Below are 18,584 nucleotides of genomic sequence, written 5' to 3' on the forward strand. Positions count from 1 at the left end.
GTGGAGGTTGCTCTCCTTGTTGAACAAGCCCTGCAAACCTTTCTGGCAGGGCTCCCATGGACAAACAAGTCCTATGGTTATTCAGTAACCAAAAAAAAAAGAATAAAAAAAACCAAACAGGTGGTCATGGTCTCTTAAAAACTTAGTTGAAGACCAAATCTGGGCCAAAGGCTGTAAGTCTCCCACCACTGGATTAAATGGGAGAAATAAAATCCGTGGCTTTGCCGTGGTCCTGTTGCATCAGGAATCGGTGCCCTGCTCCTGGCTGCACGCAGCTGATTCTAGGGCAGGCAGAGCACAAATTTAAAGCACAATTCTTATTTTTTAAATCTTTTTTTCTTATGTTTGCCAAACTAATTCAATTGGTGTCTCATTTACCAGTTTGCTAGGACAGCCCTTCTTTCACCAGCCTTATCCAAAGTGTTTGAAAGTCCTTATTTGGAGCCTTTGCTGATCCTGAGGAGGTACTGACTCTATTTCTCAGCCTTGTCTAACGTGTCCTTCCAACCCTTCCAGGAACAGACACACCAGCACCCTCACCAGCTCCGCCAGTGCTCCCCTACCCTTCCCAGTTAATACTGACCCTGAGCTTCCCCAGCTGAGTTCCACATCTGCGACCACATCCTGCTCGCTCTGATCCCAGGATAAACCATTCCCTTCCTCTCTGAAGGCACCTTTGACACATCAAAGCTCATAACTCCATCCGGTCCTCTACAGATTATCCAATTCTTTCCACCTCTCCTCTTAAGACACATCTTCAAGACCATCTGCCCTTGCTACACCCTTCGAGACATCACTGGCTGGTCTGCAGCTTTCTCAAATGGCAGTCCCTGAACTGGGACCAGTAAGCCTTGGCTTACCAAGAAGTAGCAAGGAACAATTCCTTGGCATTTACGGAGAATTCCTGCTCTCTCGCAGTACAGAAGTGCTGTCTGCAACAGCATCACCCATTCCTTGATTGCTGCTCTCACCTCCCCTTCCGCAGAACCGCTAACGAGCCACTTTCCATCCAGTAATTGTGCGACTGGATGCTCCTGTTTAAGTTTAATGCTTTTCCTCGTCCCTTCTTGTCCCTGCCCCGTGGCAGGGGGGTTGGAACTCAATGATCTTTGAGGTCCTTTCCAGCCCTAACCGTTCTATGATTCTTTGGTTGCACATTTTTTCTTCCTAATTGTTTCTCCAGTCTCTCAAAATTGTGTTGAATCCCGAGTTGCTCACAGCCTTCCTTGCTGTGGGTCTGCTCATGATTTAAAAACCCTGCCCCACATACTGCACACACCAGTTTTAGTCTTTGAGCAGCAACAGTTCATCCACCCCTTACTTCAGACTATTTAAAATTGACGGGGAAGGAGTGGGAAGAACAGGCACTGACACACAGACGTGCAGCAAAGACAGTCCCCGTTCCCCCAGGGTGGAATCACAGCAACACCACTCCTTCTATAATATTTAACGTTATTTAAACCTTTACCTTTAATTTTCTGTTTGTACTCTTCTGGTCGGTGGAGGTACATGGCTGCAGCGTCGCCATTTAGAGGATCTATAGGGTTTGGATACGCCAGCAGCTGGGGCAGGAACGATTCAAATATATTGGTGAGATCTGCAAGTAAAAGAAACTATTTTTTTATGTCCGCTGACCCAGGGTTTGTCCGATTAATCATCCTGCAAGCACCGGCACTGAAACAACAGCGCAAAGCTTCAAGGGCAAATGCACTGGAAATCTGGGCACAAGTATAAATAAAGGAAACGGGATCAGGGAAAGCAGATCCACGGCTGGTAAGCTCCTCAGATAACTGCACAAGCTACTTGGCTTCCCAACAACGTAGATACAAGTATCAGTGGGTTAAACAAAGAGGTGGAAGGACACAACTGTCTTGTTTCCCACTGAGGTTCAACCCTGGCTTAAAAAAAAAAAGGAAAAAAAGAAAAACAAAGCACTGCGCTCACTGAATTCTTTTACTTCTGCCTCCTTCTATTACCATCTTTAAATGTCTTGTGCTCCATGTCTAAATTGACCGCTCTCAAGCACAGAGCATCTTCCAAAGTGCTTGAGATGACTGTGTTAATAGAAAGAGCATCCACCAAGTCCTTCCTCCAACTCAACACAATTTGCAGAACGCGAAGAGTTCCCATTAACACCTTGGTGCTGGTTGGCATCTGTCACCAAACAGTCCACGGCAGGAAACAAACTTCTGGTGCCAATGAGTAATTGTGGATACGTGAGACCCTCTTCCCACACCCCTCAGACGATAAGGACCACACTGTGGGGGTGTTCAGCAACAAGCCCTGGGTCATCGCTTCTCCTCGGGGGCTTCGGAAGGACCTCGTGCACCCACGCAGAGCGCAGACGAAACCCCAGCGCAGCGGCGTGCTCCAGGGTTTGCTTTAGCCGCCGGAGAGATGCTGATAGGAGGCAGAGCAGCATTCATCACGTGGGGTTTTTTGGGAATATTCTACACATTTTTAACCAGAATCTCCCGTTCCTAATAAAAGTGTCTCTTTGCTGGTGGAACAGAAATCCTGCCTGTGGATGAGCATCACCCGTCCCCTCTAGAGTCGATCAAAGCGGAGCTGTTGGAAGGAATGCCCAACACTCCCCAGGATCCACCAGCTGAGCAGTTCAGCATCTCAACCTGCATCTTACAGGAAGACAAATCCTGAGCCCAGCCACCGTTGAGCCTCACGGAGCTAAATTCAACCAGATCTGAAAGAGGGCAGGGACCTCAGAGCCCTAAACTTCCTGAAAGATTCATCAAAATGGCTGGGCAGGTCGGGGGGAGAGATCATAGAATGGTTTGGGTGGGAAGGGACCTTAAAGCCCACCCAGTGCCACCCCCTGCCATGGGCAGGGACACCTCCCACCAGCCCAGGTTGCCCAAAGCCTCATCCAGCCTGGCCTTGAACCCCTCCAGGGATGGGGCATCCACAGCTTCTCTGGGCACCCTGGGCCACTGCCTCACCATGCTCCTCCTAATATCCAATCTAAATTTCAGCTTAAAGATCTTCAAGTGCTCTCCCTGTGTTACTCTGGGCTGGAGCCTGAGAAAACCAGGCTGTAACTCCATCGCCACCAAAGACACAGCCTCAGAAGAGCTCCACAGCAGGTCCAGGGAGACCTTCCCCATGTTACCACCTCTGCAGATCTACCAACGGGTGTGCTTTCAGACCTTGCTCAAGAGGATCAAAGATTTGACATTTTTTTCAGTTCTTCCCTCCTGCATCAACACATCCAACTGGAAGAAGGATCCTCATCCAAAAAGGGACCACAAAACCCAGTGAGAATGCTCTGGAAGGATATTTTTGGCAATGGTAGTGGCTTGTCCTTGGTAAACCAATTAACCCTCCTAGGGATTGGGTCTATCAGCAAGAAGTTGGGTCAAGTCCCTCCACGGAGCAGGCTCAGATCAAGTATTTCTTTGTGGCCGTTAGACAACTAAACTCTTCTGTAGGTGGAGCACGCAGAGCCCTGGAAGGCCACCACAGCTCACAGCACACTGCAGGGATTTTTGTTTTGTTTTAAGAGACCACAGTAATTTCCCCCTTCTTTCAAATCCCCCAAAGCAGCAGCTTAACCAGTTGAACATGTACGGGAAGCCTAACCACAGCACTATGGACTTGATACTTCGTTAGGGAAGGAGAGGGAATTTAACCACGAGGTTCTCACTAATTTATTGGGAGCTATTCTGGGTCTCTTCCACCTTCGTTGCTTCTTGAATTATCTGACCCATCTCCTCTGCTGGCATGGGAGAGCTCTGGTTTAAAGGGGTGACACTCCAAACGACGCAGCTGTGCTGAGAGGCACCCGGGAATATTATTTCCCCCCTTTTTTTGCACGTTCAGAAATGGACCGCCTCTGGATGCACTTTCTAACACTGAGTTTCACCAGTCACTATGGAAGAATACACCCCTGATACCTTCGAGTTGCCTATCACTGATATCACACGGAAAATGCAAAAAAATTTGCGAGCTTGCTGATATTAAATGCATCACAAGCATACTAAATCCCAAGCTGGTTTTTCTACCTTTACGAGCAACAATGATGACAAAAATACAGCAGTGCTCATTAGGAAACCTCTCACAGAAAGTCTTCCTCTGAAATTGTTTGGAAATAGTGCAGAAACCCCACTGTGGCCCTTTGTGAGAGCATGCTGCAGAAGAAGGAGGCTATCCACGCACGGCTTCCAAAGCAAAACCCAGCACCGCAGTTACACCGGGGTGATTTTCTTTTGTTCAGCCACCCCCACAATCTGCGGGTGGCATTTAAGGCTGTGGAATAGCAGCACCCGCTGCACTGAGCTGGATTTTGCCGCAGATTGAACCAGGCAGGTTCATCCCCCAGCGGCGGGATGGCTTTGCTAACACCTCTTTAATTCCTCCGCCTCGCATCAGATCTTCCCAGGACACAAAAGCATCCTCTTCCTCCCTCAGCAACACCACCTGGGTCATGGCTAAGCCCATCTCTCACAACAAAGCTACGCGAGGTGTAAGCCGTGCAACTACTACCCGAGGACGCCGAGCATTCTGATGAGGAGTTGAGTTCAACAAGCTGCTGTAGCAATTTCCCCTCCCAGGATTCACCAACTCCGGCATTTTCCTTACAAATCGTGCTCACGAGGAAGCTGAAGTAGCTTTTCTCTCTAGCAACTGCTTCAAAGCTTCAACTCACGTAAGTAAAATTAGTTTTTCGTGGAAGGACGTGAAGGATTTGATGAGCACATTCCCCTGAATACCTTTCCACGAAGTGTAACTGGAACATCTGAAGACATTCAACATTTTTAAAATGCAGCCAACCTGGACTAGATACTCAACGGTATTCCTTTGAACAACTTCAGCTCTCCCTAAATGTTATTTTAATGGGTCTTCAGCTGCCAGCTAACCTTTTTTTAATCTTTAAAATGGAGTTATAGCCAGACACAACCTGATGGGAAACCCAAACGTTTTGCAGCAAGCGCTGCAGTCATTAGATGCACCACCACCTCCCAGCCCGCAACGACACGATGCTGCCACGACAAACCGGAGCGGTTTCTGGTGCCGTTTTCTGCAGAACTGGGATCACAGCCTTGTGCACAAAGCATAGCGGCTGGTACAAAACGTGGATGGGGTAGCTGGAACTACGTTTCACCGTAGATACAGTCACTCCTCTCTTTTAATGCTGAATCACGGCTGGGTGCTGCTGTGCAGTTGCCAGCCGCTGCTAAGTGATGGATTGAGTGATCCTTTGGGAGGTTTAGGGGATTTTTTCACCTCTCTAGCATTAAAAATAAGTTACTGAAGTATTTTCACATGAAAATCTTATTTTTCATGAGATCTTGGCTCAGCGAGGAGTCTAAAACTTCAGTTAAAAAAAAAAAAAGTTGGCCTAAGATCATCCATCTCCAGCAAGCTGTGTTCCGTTAACACACCGAGTGGGGATGCTCGTGTGATCCGCTTTCGGGAAAATGCCAAACTCACCGTAGAGAGCTGTCCAAGTTTGATTGATTACATCTAGACATACAGTTCCTGACCTGAAACATATGGAAAGGATGGGATTAAACACAGTCAACACTCAGGAATACTCTGAGGATTGAATCTAATCTATCCCCTCCCTTCCCCTGCCCTGCCTCTGCCCCACCGCTTCAGATAAGCCACGATTTAGTCCTGTCTTGTGGTTAACAGAGGGACAGCCTTTAGCTACATAAAACTTCATCCTCTGCACAACAGAAAATAAATTGGAGCCGTTATCGAATTCGTTGGTCTGTGTGGGGCTCTGCTGGAGAGACTGAAGCATAGGTGGCTCCCCTTCACACACTTAAACTGAAAAAAAGTGCCAAAATATCTTACATTTTGAAGAATTTTAGTACAGACGTGAACTTCAGCTAAAGAGGGAGCTCTGGCTTAGCCAGCGGCTGCTCCTTGTTGATAGAAAGCCGGTGTGATGCCAGCGAGGAGGGGAGGGGGACGGGCAACCTTGAATTTTCTCGAAACGAAGCATGTTGCCACACAAGGACCACGTCTCCAAGAGAGTCTGCAGCGTGCAGCTTTCTAGTCTGATCCCCTCCTAGAAGTTGTGACAACATCTACATCTACCAAATTCTCCACTCTGGACTGTTAGGTGGATGAAAGCATCACTCAACTCATCAGCATGTTATTGTAAAGCCAAAATACGTTACAATTAGACAAACTCCTTAGGAAAAAAAAAAAACCAAACCACATGCTAAGGATTTACTTACGCTTCGTCAATGTTGGGATGGAAAATTTTATTCATGAATCCTGCAAAGAGACACACTGGTAAATAGCAGAAAACAATCCAAGGTGTTGGGTTTGTTTTGTTTTAACAAGAGAAATCTGGAATTTACCAAACAAACTCATCTGACTAGATTCAAAGAAAGCCCAGCCTCAGCTAGATATAGCTGTGTAACCTTTAAAATACGCAGGCAACGTTCTGACCCCAGGGTCCTCGGCCGTTCCCTCGAAATTCAGCAAAATCCTCTGCTCACAGCGCAACCATACCGCAAAGGTTTTGTGGCTCGGTATTCTCTTGAACCGAGCACCCACATCTGATGGAGGGTTTTTAAAAGCCGCGAGGATCTTTTCAATCAACTCTCAACACAAAATTTAAGCTCAACATTTGCCTTAAGATTTTTTTTTTTAAATGTCTCCTGACAAAGATTTTCTATGAACTCCAAGTCACGACATTAATCTGTATTTTTAAGCCATTCCAGGGCAGAGACGGCTGCGGACCCAGCTAATTCTTCAACCTTCGCATCAACACAGCAATGAATTCATCCACTGGTACCTCTGGTCTCCTAGAAAAGGAGGTCTACAATGAGAAAGCTCATCCTGGCTTTGTCCACATTTCAGACTTCTGGATTCGATAACACTTTCTTTGTTCTGAAGCACAAATTGAATTATTAAAAGAAAAAAAATAATCCTGTGGTTTCAAGACTTCGGCATCGCGGAAGACGCCGCCTCAGAGTTTAAAGACTGCACGGGATAGCAGAGGTAATCCGAGTTTTCCAGCTCTTTGCTTTATCCCCGAGTTCAAGGCAGACGGTACCCTCAAAACCACCCCCCTCTCCTCCCAGAAAATAAAATAAAGCGATTAAGGGAATTCTACAACACCCCCCTCTCCTCCCAGAAAATTATAAAATAAAGCGATTAAGGGAATTCTACACGTGAAGGTAAAGCACACCCACCCCAAAAGCAAAGTGAAGCCACGACGGCTGTGAGTGGAAGCAGAATCCAGCTTCCAAACTCTTCCCTTTCCAGAGGAGGAACCCAAATGCCGGGGTGTGGGATGGACAGTGCAGAACGGACACAGTGCAGGGGTACAAAACTGGTTTTCCAATTATTTCACTGCCAAACGGATCGAGTTCTCCTTCCTATCCACTTCTGCTGCCTTGGCCGAACCATTTGGGCTCTGCTGCAACCCTAGGTTTAGTCGCAGCTTAAGCTGCTTCCAGATCTTAGCCTTGCTTTTTTCTTTTTTTTTTTTTAAGAACTTGCAATAAAATCTTTCCTCTGTTGTACCGTGATCCTGCAGCCTGCAAAGCCCTACAAAGAAATCACACCCTCCTGCAACAGGCAGAAATCTAACAGCGACTATGCCTTCTGACAACGTTTATAAAAATGGGTAAGAAATGTAGGTCTGGGATATTGACTCAATCTACTGAAAAAGCTCCTTCTAGGACTCAAAACAGACCAAAGTTTTCTTTCCAGAGCAGCCCAAGCAGTGTAGAAACTCGTTGCTGTTTACCGTTCAGCAGATTCCCCACCTTCCCCACCCTTCTCCAGCCGAGATGCCGCAGCAGCGCGGACGCACCGTCTCTGCCCAAACAAGGAGCGATCGCGATTTGAGCGACAGCAGGGTTCCCATCTGGAGTCAAGAGCTGACATATGGATTTAACTCCTTTTCTTTCCATGTATTATGACACAAATATAACTCCGTGTTTACTCGTACTGCTCGGATTTTGCATAAATAGGCTGAAACAACGCCCGAAAGCCGGAACAACCTCAGTTGTATAAACAACTCCCCGCTAACAAGTGGCTTTCAGGAATACCTTGCCATGATTTAGCTTGAAAACAAAACCAACCGAAGCAGACTTAAAAAGGGAAGCCGTAGTTCCATCAAATATTTACGTTAAGGCAGCTCTCGCAGGTTTAAATCAGGTCACGGGTCCATTACGCCGGCACTGGAGAGCTGCAGCGAGCAGCGATCCCGACGCCAAATCCTGTCTCTCTCCTGGGAGGCAGGGGGAGAATTTAAGGTTTTGATAAAGCAGAAGAGAGGACGAGGGAAGACACCAGGTAACAAGAATAGGATGGTAAAGTGCAGACCTGCTGAATTAAACACTTTTTGTTCTGGTATCCGGGACACAGACCAGCTCTTTTCAACCCAACTAGGTGCAGGCACCCCTCTGCCTTCTCTCATTTTGGTTTTCTGATCATCTCACCTATTTCCCAGGACCTTCTACCACAGCCACCTGCAGCTGGTTGGACAAGGCTGGGCTGGAAACCCACCTGGAAGGTTCTGGTCAATTCTTCATTCCCATTCTTCAGCATTTAAGCTGCACTCGACATCCCGAGAGACGAGATGAGCTTCTCTGCTCAAGCAGCTCCTGTGCTGCAAGAATTTGTCATTCTTCTCCGTCATCCTCGCGTTCACCCAGGCAAGGAACAATCCCTTCTTTCACCTTGTCCTTGGTCCCAAGCTTTCCAAACGAAACAGTTGTTCAAGAACGAACACAAACATCCTCTCCCCGCATTCCTCATTTCCTCAGTTGCTGCCGCATCATTTTGCGACTCTTCCAGGTCCCCCCGGGTCTCAATCGCCTACAGACACAAACCGCCCAGGCCGGGAGCAGCTCTGTCCATATCTTTCCTTTTCCTGACCTAGAAATAAGCTCCAACTATGCTCTGCTCCTTTATTTGAAACATAGCCACCTGCAGCGATAAAGCACTAACGTTGCTCCAACAATCCTGACTTGCTCTGTATTTATTTTTACAAATACAAAAGGCAAAGCAAGCATAAACTACCATGTAAAAAATGAAATTTCAATTTAAAGATGCAGCTAGGATTAAAAAAAACCCCTCCCAAGCCAGCACGAAGACTGGGCCAACTTCCTGCCGTAGTCTGGAATCCCGATTAATACACCGCGCAGAACCCCAGGGGAGCGTGCCATGAAGAGTGCCGAGGGACAGGCTCTTGCTTTTGGGTTCTCGCCACAGCCTGGAGCATGAAGCCGAGGTCACAGCCTGAGCAGCTGCGATTCTGTGGGCTGGACTGGCTGTAAAGACTCAATTTAACATTTTAGAACAAAATTCACACCGAACGCTGGGAAAGCCAGTGCTCAGGTGGAATTTGAGCAGCGGAGCGGCCACAGTCCATCGTTTCCATACAAAGACATCAAGATCCAGGATTGCCTTTGGAAGTAAAGCAGAATTGCATTAAATCTGTATGAACAAAAAGCCTTTGGGTGATAAGAAAAAAACCCAAACCTGTACATCCACAATGGAGCTACACAAGCAGACACATCTGCTCCGATACTGGAAGACGCCGAGACCAATATGCAGATGCTGACCTTCAAAACCGCCGGTATTTCAGCAGCAGCCCTGGAGCAATCGCTCCTTGGGTTGACAAAATCTTTGAAGAAGTGAATTTTTACATGAAAAGTCAGCTAACTGGCTGTCAGTCTTCCTTCGTGCTGCAAACACAGGAACATTTATCTGGACGTATTCCAGTACAAAATGAAGTTCTCTCACCGCATTCACGCACTGACCATGGGTAAGTCTGAGCATCCACGGCACCAACTCGCAGCTGGGTCAGAGCCGTTGCTCCGGGGAATTGCGTGTCACGGCTGGACGATCGCTGAACGCTGCCCTCCAGGTGAGCACAACCACGGTGGATAAATGGAGGAATTTCAGACTTATGTTGATGTCGACATCTCGAAGGATGCTGGCTAAAGGATACAGCTGGAAAGCACCACCAGAGCTGCTTCGCCAGCAAGTTCTCCTCCAAGAGGAGGAGCTCAAAAACCTGGATAATCTGGGAATGCAAAAAAGCACCTCTTTGTCATCCTGTGGAGCCAGCAGGTAGAAAGCTTCTGCGAGAGGTACTGCCCCCCTACCACTACACCTATAGAGCTGGACTGTGATTTGGAAAGGGGTACAGCCCCCACAGAATCATAAAATGGTTTCTGGATTGGAAGGAACCTTAAAGATCATCCAGTTCCAATCCCCCTGCCATGGGCAAGGACACCTTCCTCTAGGTCAGGTTGTATTCAAGAAGAAAGGACTCAAAACCTGGAGATAAGAGGGATCAGCAACCTGGGCTGGAGACCTCCTCGTGGCTCCGTCCCCAGCCCCAGCCGCACAACGCTGGCCCGCAGCCCCAGAAAACCTTCCCTACCCCTTGCTGATTCTTCCTCCAAGTCTGGAACCATCTGCAATCCAAGAAGCGGCACTTCAAGAGGTGGCTTGTTGCTTATCTGAGCTCAAAGTGCAGCCAGCTTGGCCAGTAGGTTAGGTGAGAGGTCCTCAAAAGAGACTTTTCTCCTGCAGCACAGCTCTTCAAAGCGATGCCAGCATCAGCATTCCCTGCCGAAACACGTGGGAAGGAGGAAAAGCAGCGTGGTAGCAAACACAGCACATCCCAGCCTCCTGGATTCACATCTTCTTGCTCGGCGGGGAGTCATCTGCGCGGTCGGACCACACCAGTGATAACTCTAAGATGTCCCACCAGCTCTGGGGAACGTGCCAGGGCAGAGCTAATTTATATCCACTTACCCATCACTTGCCCACGCGTCGGCTCTCTTCGCTCGTAAAATAAAGCCAGCTGGACACTTCTCCACCTCAACAACCGTGACAGCAGATTCGTATCTGTGTACGACCGCGGTGGCCAAACTGCCAACAGGACAAGTGTCTATAACCGCTCCGGACTTCCCAGCGCAGCGAGCCTGACAAGCCTCAGAAGTTTTATTTTTAATGACAGATGAAGGCCAAGCCAGGGAACCGTTCAGACCGCCTGGCTGGTGAGGTGGGAAGGTGGCTGGAGTCTCTCTGAAGCAGGACGCAGTGAGTTTTAAACATCACACTGAATCACCGCGGCTCCGGTGACCACCCAAGGCTCGGGGCTGAACTCCATGCACAGTGATCAGCACACAGAGGAGCTTGGGTACGGCACAGGGAGGCCAAGAGGAGCGGTTTTCCTCTGCTTTTTTTAACCACCGGACAACCTACCTAATGGGAAAGATCTCCCAAGTGTTGCCAAACAGCCAGATAAGATTAAACATAGTATTTATTATTTCCCCCTCCCCAACCACCCAAAAGCCTGCAAGGGAACATGCACTTACTTATTTTCAAAAACACTCATTTCAGGGACTACCTCCTTGTGTAACTGACCACGAGCCTGCCATGGCTGGTTGAGAAGCCACAGTAGGAGATGGGGCACGAAAGCAAGACCTCAGCCCCAGTCCTCAGCTCGGTACCTATTCCCCTCTGCAGACCGGGACAACTGGTTTAGCACGCGGCTGCTCCCCGTCTGAAGGGCACAGGATCTGCGCGCCTCATCCAGCACTCTCAGGTCTGTAAAATCTCGTTAGCAAAGGCAAGGATTTATTTTTATGAAATTTGGAGGTTAGGAGCCCATTCAGGACTAACTCCAGAGTCAAACATAACACCGCGCACTCAGCATAGAGGCATTCGCCGCACGGCGGTGGCGCGAAGGGCTGCGTAACGTCAGCTTGCTAACAGCAGAACAGTTTATATTACCGTACTCAAATTCTAGTAGCTTTTCAAAACAATACCAGAAATAATTCCACGGCAGCTTCACGAGGGAAAGATCCGGACAGAAAAACAGAGCTGTAGCTGATGGAAAATAGCGGCAGAGCTATAAACCGGACCCCCTGCTCGGAGCAAATCGCCAAGCGGTCAAGCAGTATCCACGAGCTTACAGACTAGTGCTAAGAGCAGCAATCTCTGGGAAAAAAAAACAACATGCAGACTAGCACAAAGCAATTCCCCAGTCTCTTAGGTAAACCATCACCCAGCGCCCAGGCTTCGGAGACTGGCACGGAAGGCGGTGAATCTGTGCCAAGGCGGGCTGAGAACACCTACCCCATTTTGTCAGCCTGTTCCCATTCTCCACTTGTTAGCGGGAAATCTGCAGAGGGTGAGCAGTTGTGCGTCAGACCGGAGCGGAGACAAAGATACAAATTACCTTGAGGTGTCTCGTCTTTCCCCTTAGACAAAAGCTGAGCGTATTTGGAAGAACAAACATTTTCACATGGCTTATAGGTCAGGCTAAAGATCAACACGCCGAGGGAAGAGCAAGCTCAGAATGGTCACAGGCGATAAGTGACTCATGAAATTCTAAGTAGCAAAATGTAAGGCAATCCAGAGAGGAGCTGGAAGTAAAAATAGCAGCTGCAGTGAGAAAGAAAAATTAAGCACTGGCCAGGAGAGATGTGTTAAATCCTGGCTGGAGCTAAACAGGGTTTTATTCCTGCCCTGGCTGCTACACGATCTCGTTATATACCCACACACATATATATACACACACTTCCATTGGTTTTGTGTACATATTAGGCATTTTGTTTTGTAAAACACTCAGGAGCAAGGTGAAATATCAATGCAAGATATCTGCGGATAACTGGGACAGAGATGGAAGGAAAAGGAGCGCTGTGTATAAATATACAGAAGTTATTTGAGAAATTGAGGCTCTGAGCATATTGTAACGCAAACTCTGCAGCTGTGACATTTGATTATTAAGAAACCAGAGTGACTCAGTGCCGGTCTAATATTTCTGCAGATTTTAGCAATCAAATAAACGCCACAGCGCTTCCCAGGTAAGAGCTCAGGCTCCCAGGTTCATGTGTTTCTGCTGCTCTTATCACCTAAGCAGGGCAGGATGTTCACGTTCTGCGATCCCTCCCGTGTTTATGGCATCAAAGAGGATTAATCTCCAGCTCTTGGCAGGCGTAGGGACTGATTAAAAACATACAAAACTTACACAAAGCGTTCTCGTGACTTGGGAGAGCTCAAAACAGTACTTTGAGTACTGCACAACTCCTCTTTGAAAAAAAATCATGAACAGACTAGGTAGAAAGTTCCCCTGAAGATATGAAATCCCAGAGGGGAAGGGAAAAGCAGTGAAGCAGTGCCAGCAGAGTTAGTGAAATCATAAACAGCTCAAAACATCGTCTAGGAGAAAGCAAAAATGGAACCAAACATCTAGCGGGGGAGTGCTCTGGGTCCTCATAAGCACGCAGGGATATTTACATTGATTGACAAAAGTACCAGGAGCAGAGGCACTCACCAGCTTCAGAAAGCAACCGGGGACTTCTCAGGAGTTGGTTTGGTACTAACAAACTGCTCGAGTTCAGGTGGTTTGTTTCAACCCTGAAGATGTGGATATTTAGGGATCACAAGCAGAGTTAGTTCATCTCAATGGGAGAACTCGAGCTCAGAGCCACCACGACAGCCCTACATCTGGTTCCTTTTAGATTCGTGTTCTTCTAGGATCCACATTTCCCTTTTTACTGTGTGTTGTACAGCTCTTGCTAGGAAAAACCATCCTGCATCGATATGGGATCTGTCCGATTACACAGCAAAGAGCAAGCAAGGGACGGGCAGTGCCAGAAACACCGGACAGGTACTGCAGGACACCGTGAAACGCTGGAAGCTCTCCCAGGAAAGGCTCTTTCCATGTAGATCCCAGGATGATTTAAGAAGAGGCATTACCTGCGTTGTCAGGAGAGCACTGTCCTTGGGGCAGCATCATTTAATAATTAACAGCCTGAGGAGGGCAGGAAATAAATGCCACACAAATTAGAAAAGTAAGGTGCAGATGGGACAAGGGGAAAAGATTTGGCAGGAGAAGAGCCACCACACCCAGCAAAGGCTTCTGCTAGAGACCCTCAAAGCTGAAGAGGACCACCACTCATTTAGGTTTTAAAGCTCTGCACCTTGCTGGATGACAAATCTGGAACCCACTTCAAAAACCTTTTCTGTTCAGGTTTGTCAGTCGCCCTTTAGAAGCAAACACCAAGTTTTCACGTACCTTATACTCGGAGCCATGCTGGGATAAAAGCAATTTGAACAGATTAGAAAGCAACTATTAGCAGTTATTTTGCAGAAGCAGCTCTCTAGAATGCATGGATACGCTTCAAGCCATCATGTTATTTGCTGCAAAAAGCCCGCGCCACGTTCAAGACTGCATTAAGATTTTTTCTAAGATGGGAAGAAAATTTTAGCCTACAGTACAAGAGGAACAAGGGAAGCCGCAAGGACAGCATTTTGGCTTTAAGCTTCGGCATAAAAGTGTAATTTATTAAAGGAAAAGAAACTGCTGGATTCTACTTACACGGACAATCTGAACTCTGCATGTCATCACCGTGGTGGGAGCTATGCGGTGCTGAGAAGAGAAGGGCTGCAAACAAGCTACATGTGTGCTCTAGATGACCTTCTGTCCATTTACAGGCTCTACCATCTCTGAAATCCTTTGCTTCCACTCTCTTTACAGATCAGGGATCATCATGGCAAATTTCTTCCCTCCTAATTGCTCCCCCTGTGTTATCCAGAGCTCAGGCTGGCTGAGGACTGCTGGGTTAGGACACTTGTGATCGCTGCAAGAGGCAGATCTGGGCGAGAACAGGATCTCATCTTGTTCACAAGCTTGTTTCACACCCAGGAATGCTCCCGGTTCACAGCTGGGACGAAGGCTGGCTCTGGAGCTATCTGTAAAGCCCAAACCAGCGGTATCAGGCGCCGCACACCGATGAGAGCAGCGGTGCAGACACGGGGCTGGCCCCGAGGAAAGGCTCGAGACGCCGCTCAGCGCTGGCTGCCCAGATAAGCTGGGCTGGGGCAGCAGAAATGGGAACCAGACAAAAGCAAACCTCTTCCTGCAGCCGGTTGGGAGTTTCTCCAGGTCCTAGCACTCCTCGAGGCACTTCCACTCTCCAGCTCTTTCCTCCCCGCGGCAGAGCTAAGCCCTGCTTTGCTAAACCAGCTCTCGTCTAGCATTGACTGTTTATTCAACCTGAAGCTCTCAGCCGACAAACAGCAAGGACCTAGAGCAAGAGGCAGCTTTTTGGGGAGCTCAGCAAGAGAAGAGATGGTTATCAGCCACTTGACTGAAGACTTGTAGGGCAAGGGAAGCATGTGAGAAGGTCTGATGAGTCTGGAATAAAAGAGTCGCAACACAGCTGGTGTAAGAAGCAAGCCGATGGATGGAAAGAGGCTGTGCTAAAAGGAAGACGGCAGAAGCAGCGTTAGAAGGGACAGAGCAACTCGGCGATTCGAGCAGAAAAAACTCCCTGCACAGCCACCCGCCCCACCCTGAGTTCACAAGGAGAAAGGCCATCCTCGTGGCGTCAGGTCTGAAAACGCAGCTGGGCTGACTCTGATCCCAGGCCGCCTTTTCCTCCCGCTTAGCCCAACCAGCCTCCAAGCCAAGCCACCAAAAAGTCAAACCTACCACCTTCCACACAGCTAACCGGAGCCTAAATCAACAGCACTGTGAATATCCAAGAGCCTGGCCAACGTTTAACTGCACTGGCTTCACAGGGTACTGGGAAGAAAGTTTGTTTTTGCTTTAAGCCAGCAGCCTTGATTTCTGATACACTGGAAGAACATCAGGAAAGAGAAAAATAATCTTGAAAACTCGCACCAAAGCAATTAACAACAAGGAAACTGGGTTTTACGTGATTTCTGAGAGCTGTCTGTAGCCACACATTTAAGATTGCCAACGTGACAATACCCATTTGTGGCACTTGAGAAATGGGGAGGGGAAAATGGTACCAAATAACAGAGTGTGTATCTCATAACCAGTCTCTAACCTAAAAGATTTATAGCAAGTTTTAGAGCTGACTCAAGAGGAAAGAGAAATAGCTGCTGCAACACTGCATTGTTACTCAGCTGCGTGCACATTTCTATGGTTCAGTTAAGGTTTCAACCGGAAAAAAAAAAGAAAAGGTAAAGGACAGCGTAAAAACAGCGTCGCTCTTTCCCAACAGGCACAGTTCCCATTTGGAACTCGACAGATTATTTCTCAAACCAGATGAGAGATCTTAAATAGAAGGCACTCTTAGCGTAAGAGTCTATTTTAAGGCAATACTTATCAACTCCAAATCAGGATGTTGAGAGTGGAAGCGACCCATCTCATCCAACCCTCACAGTCACATTTCCACATCAGTCCTCCTTGGACAGTTTGCTCCAGGGTCCTCCGGTGGCTTGAGCCACAAGCACACCCTTCTGACGGAGAAGCGCCGTGTCACCGAGTTACCAGAACAGAGATGTTGCAAATCCGTGCATCTATTCCAGTTTTTCCAGAAATATTGGTTATTTCATTTATAGCTTCGGTGATGGGAATGAAGTGAGGTACCAGAAGAACATCGGAGTTAGATCACCGTTACCCAAGGACAGAGATAGGACAGATACAGCCTAAAGAACATTTTCTTATCAAACTTCCTATTTGCCCTGGAAGGTTAAACCAGTCTGACCAGTCTAGCCAGCTGCAGTTTTTCTGGTGATAGGTCCCTGCTTCTACGTTCTTCCCCATACGCATCACCTAGCCCAAGAGGACGGAGGTTTCAGCTCCTGCCTTCGCTTCCACCCACTTTTGGGCAAAAGGTCCCAAAAGCCAAGTTCATGCCAAGCCCAGGAACACACACTTTGCTCTCCGTAGTAAATGAGTCATTTCATACAAAGAGGCTCCAGCACTCGCTGTGGTATCCTGCACCTCACCCATGAATTGCCAGGTTATTAAAAACCACACGGTAGGGACACCGAGTCCATCACCACACGGTCGCGTGACCAAATCACATTCCCAGCTCCCAGCCCTTCAGCCAAAAGGACCAAACCTCCCCTCTGCTTGGCACGAGGTATCTGGAATTTTATGGTAAAAGCTCTCTGCAGAGTTGAAGTAAAGAACTTATGATCGCCCTGAGGGTTTGTACAACATCACCTGCAACACTGCGGCAAGCAAAAACATCTCTCCTGCACAAACAGTAAAAGGATTTTGATGGAAAGTGATTATTGGTTACCTATAGACGGGGATTTGAAAGGGTATTTATCAGGAAGGTCGACTCTAACTTTCCATACTCCACCTTCATATGGTGCTGCAACGAAAGAAACGCAGGTATTAGACACTTCGTAACTCGGGAGAGAATAAATAGAACTACAGCATTAAGCAAAACACAGCTTGGGAAGAATACTTCGTTCCATCGGGAGGTGAGATTTCATATCAAACCTCCTACAGTAAAAGCCTTTTTCCTGTGCTGCCTGACAAGAAAGATATAATTTTAACTGATACTGCAGAGGTTCTCAGCACAAAGACACAAGAGCGTTATTAAAAACAGAGACTGCAGAATAATCCACTTACCTTTCGAGATGTTACTAAATTTAGGCACGCTGGAGACCTGACTTATGATCTAGTCACTAGGAAAAGCCATCTTAATTACAAACTCCGCAAAAAAATTCAGATGACTGATGTAAAACTTATGAGCCAGGTCTAGGAAAGCTGAGGATGAACAAAACCCGTGCTGGGGGCATAGCAGAGGGGTGAGTTGTCTGAAGGCAGCATCCAGCTCTGCTCAGCTCCAAGGGAGGTGGTTCATCTGCTCACTGTTGTATTTCTCCCCGCCCATGAGAGCAGCCTCCAAACGCTGCCACCCTTTGATTCCTCACCCCCATGAATGTGCTCATCTCTTCCTCCACTCCAGAAGAACGTGTCATTTCAGTGCTCCCCACCATGAGCCATTAGTTTTGTTTTTATAGAAGGGTTGGGTCATATACTTACTTCCTTGTGGTCCATAAAACTTCACAACAAATTCATTGAGTCCTCCTAAGATTGTGACTTCATGTTTGCTCTCAATACTGATACAGCAAGTAAAGGAAAAACATTGAATCCGGGGAACAAAACCCATTTACTCAGACATGGGTAACTTGCCAGAAACTTGTCACAACCAAATAGATGAAACCAAATATTCCAAATATTCTACAACACGCAATTGAAGCGTCTTGACACATCTAAGTGACTGCACCACCACAATGATGTCAGTAAAAGCCAACCCAACAATCCCTCCCCCTGCGCTGAGCAATCTTGAGATGACGCCTCCCTTCCCCTCCGAGCTGTTTAGCGTTCTCCATCTACTTCTGCAGAGCGTAAGCTCCGATTTAAGAAAATGCCGAGTCCCTATCAGCTAAAATCCAGAAACTGCACCAGCTCCAAAGCCTCACCGCACACAGACAGGAACCCCAGGGGCAAAGCTTGGAGGTGAGACCACGACTCAAGAGATCTCTCTCCTTGGCTTGGGAGACGAGCCACGAAGCAGAAAATCACCCTTGCCAACCACTCCCGTTAAATGTTGATCCTCTCCTGCCCAGATTAGAGGAGCAGAACTCACCCCAGTCCCTGCGCTAACGAACGCGAGAGCTGATGAATTCAACTCTCCTTGGCTGCCGTCGGCGCTGGCAGATGGCCTCCCACAGCTCCCATGCAAATGACGGCAATCTCACGTTAATTGGACCTGCAAGACCAAAAAACCTCGGCGTCTTCGGAGAGATGGCAGAAGGGCGAGATGATGAGGCGTAGTTACGGTGTGAAA

The 18,584-nt window shown here is 47.8% G+C and overlaps 1 protein-coding gene across 1 annotated transcript; it reads right to left on the bottom strand.

Annotated features, from left to right (window-relative positions):
• Positions 1-1,468: 1,468 nt before the first annotated feature.
• UBE2H (ubiquitin-conjugating enzyme E2H) lies at positions 1,469-17,853 on the bottom strand (the record flags this gene model as incomplete). The annotated part of the gene is made up of 5 exons (XM_010081675.1): positions 1,469-1,597; positions 5,449-5,501; positions 6,207-6,246; positions 17,022-17,096; positions 17,777-17,853. Coding segments are annotated over 5 exons (374 nt in total), but the record flags the coding sequence as incomplete, so codon positions are not given.
• Positions 17,854-18,584: the final 731 nt, after the last annotated feature.

Source organism: Pterocles gutturalis, unplaced genomic scaffold, assembly GCF_000699245.1.
Source record: "Pterocles gutturalis isolate BGI_N339 unplaced genomic scaffold, ASM69924v1 scaffold38104, whole genome shotgun sequence".
NCBI lineage: Eukaryota > Metazoa > Chordata > Aves > Pterocliformes > Pteroclidae > Pterocles > Pterocles gutturalis.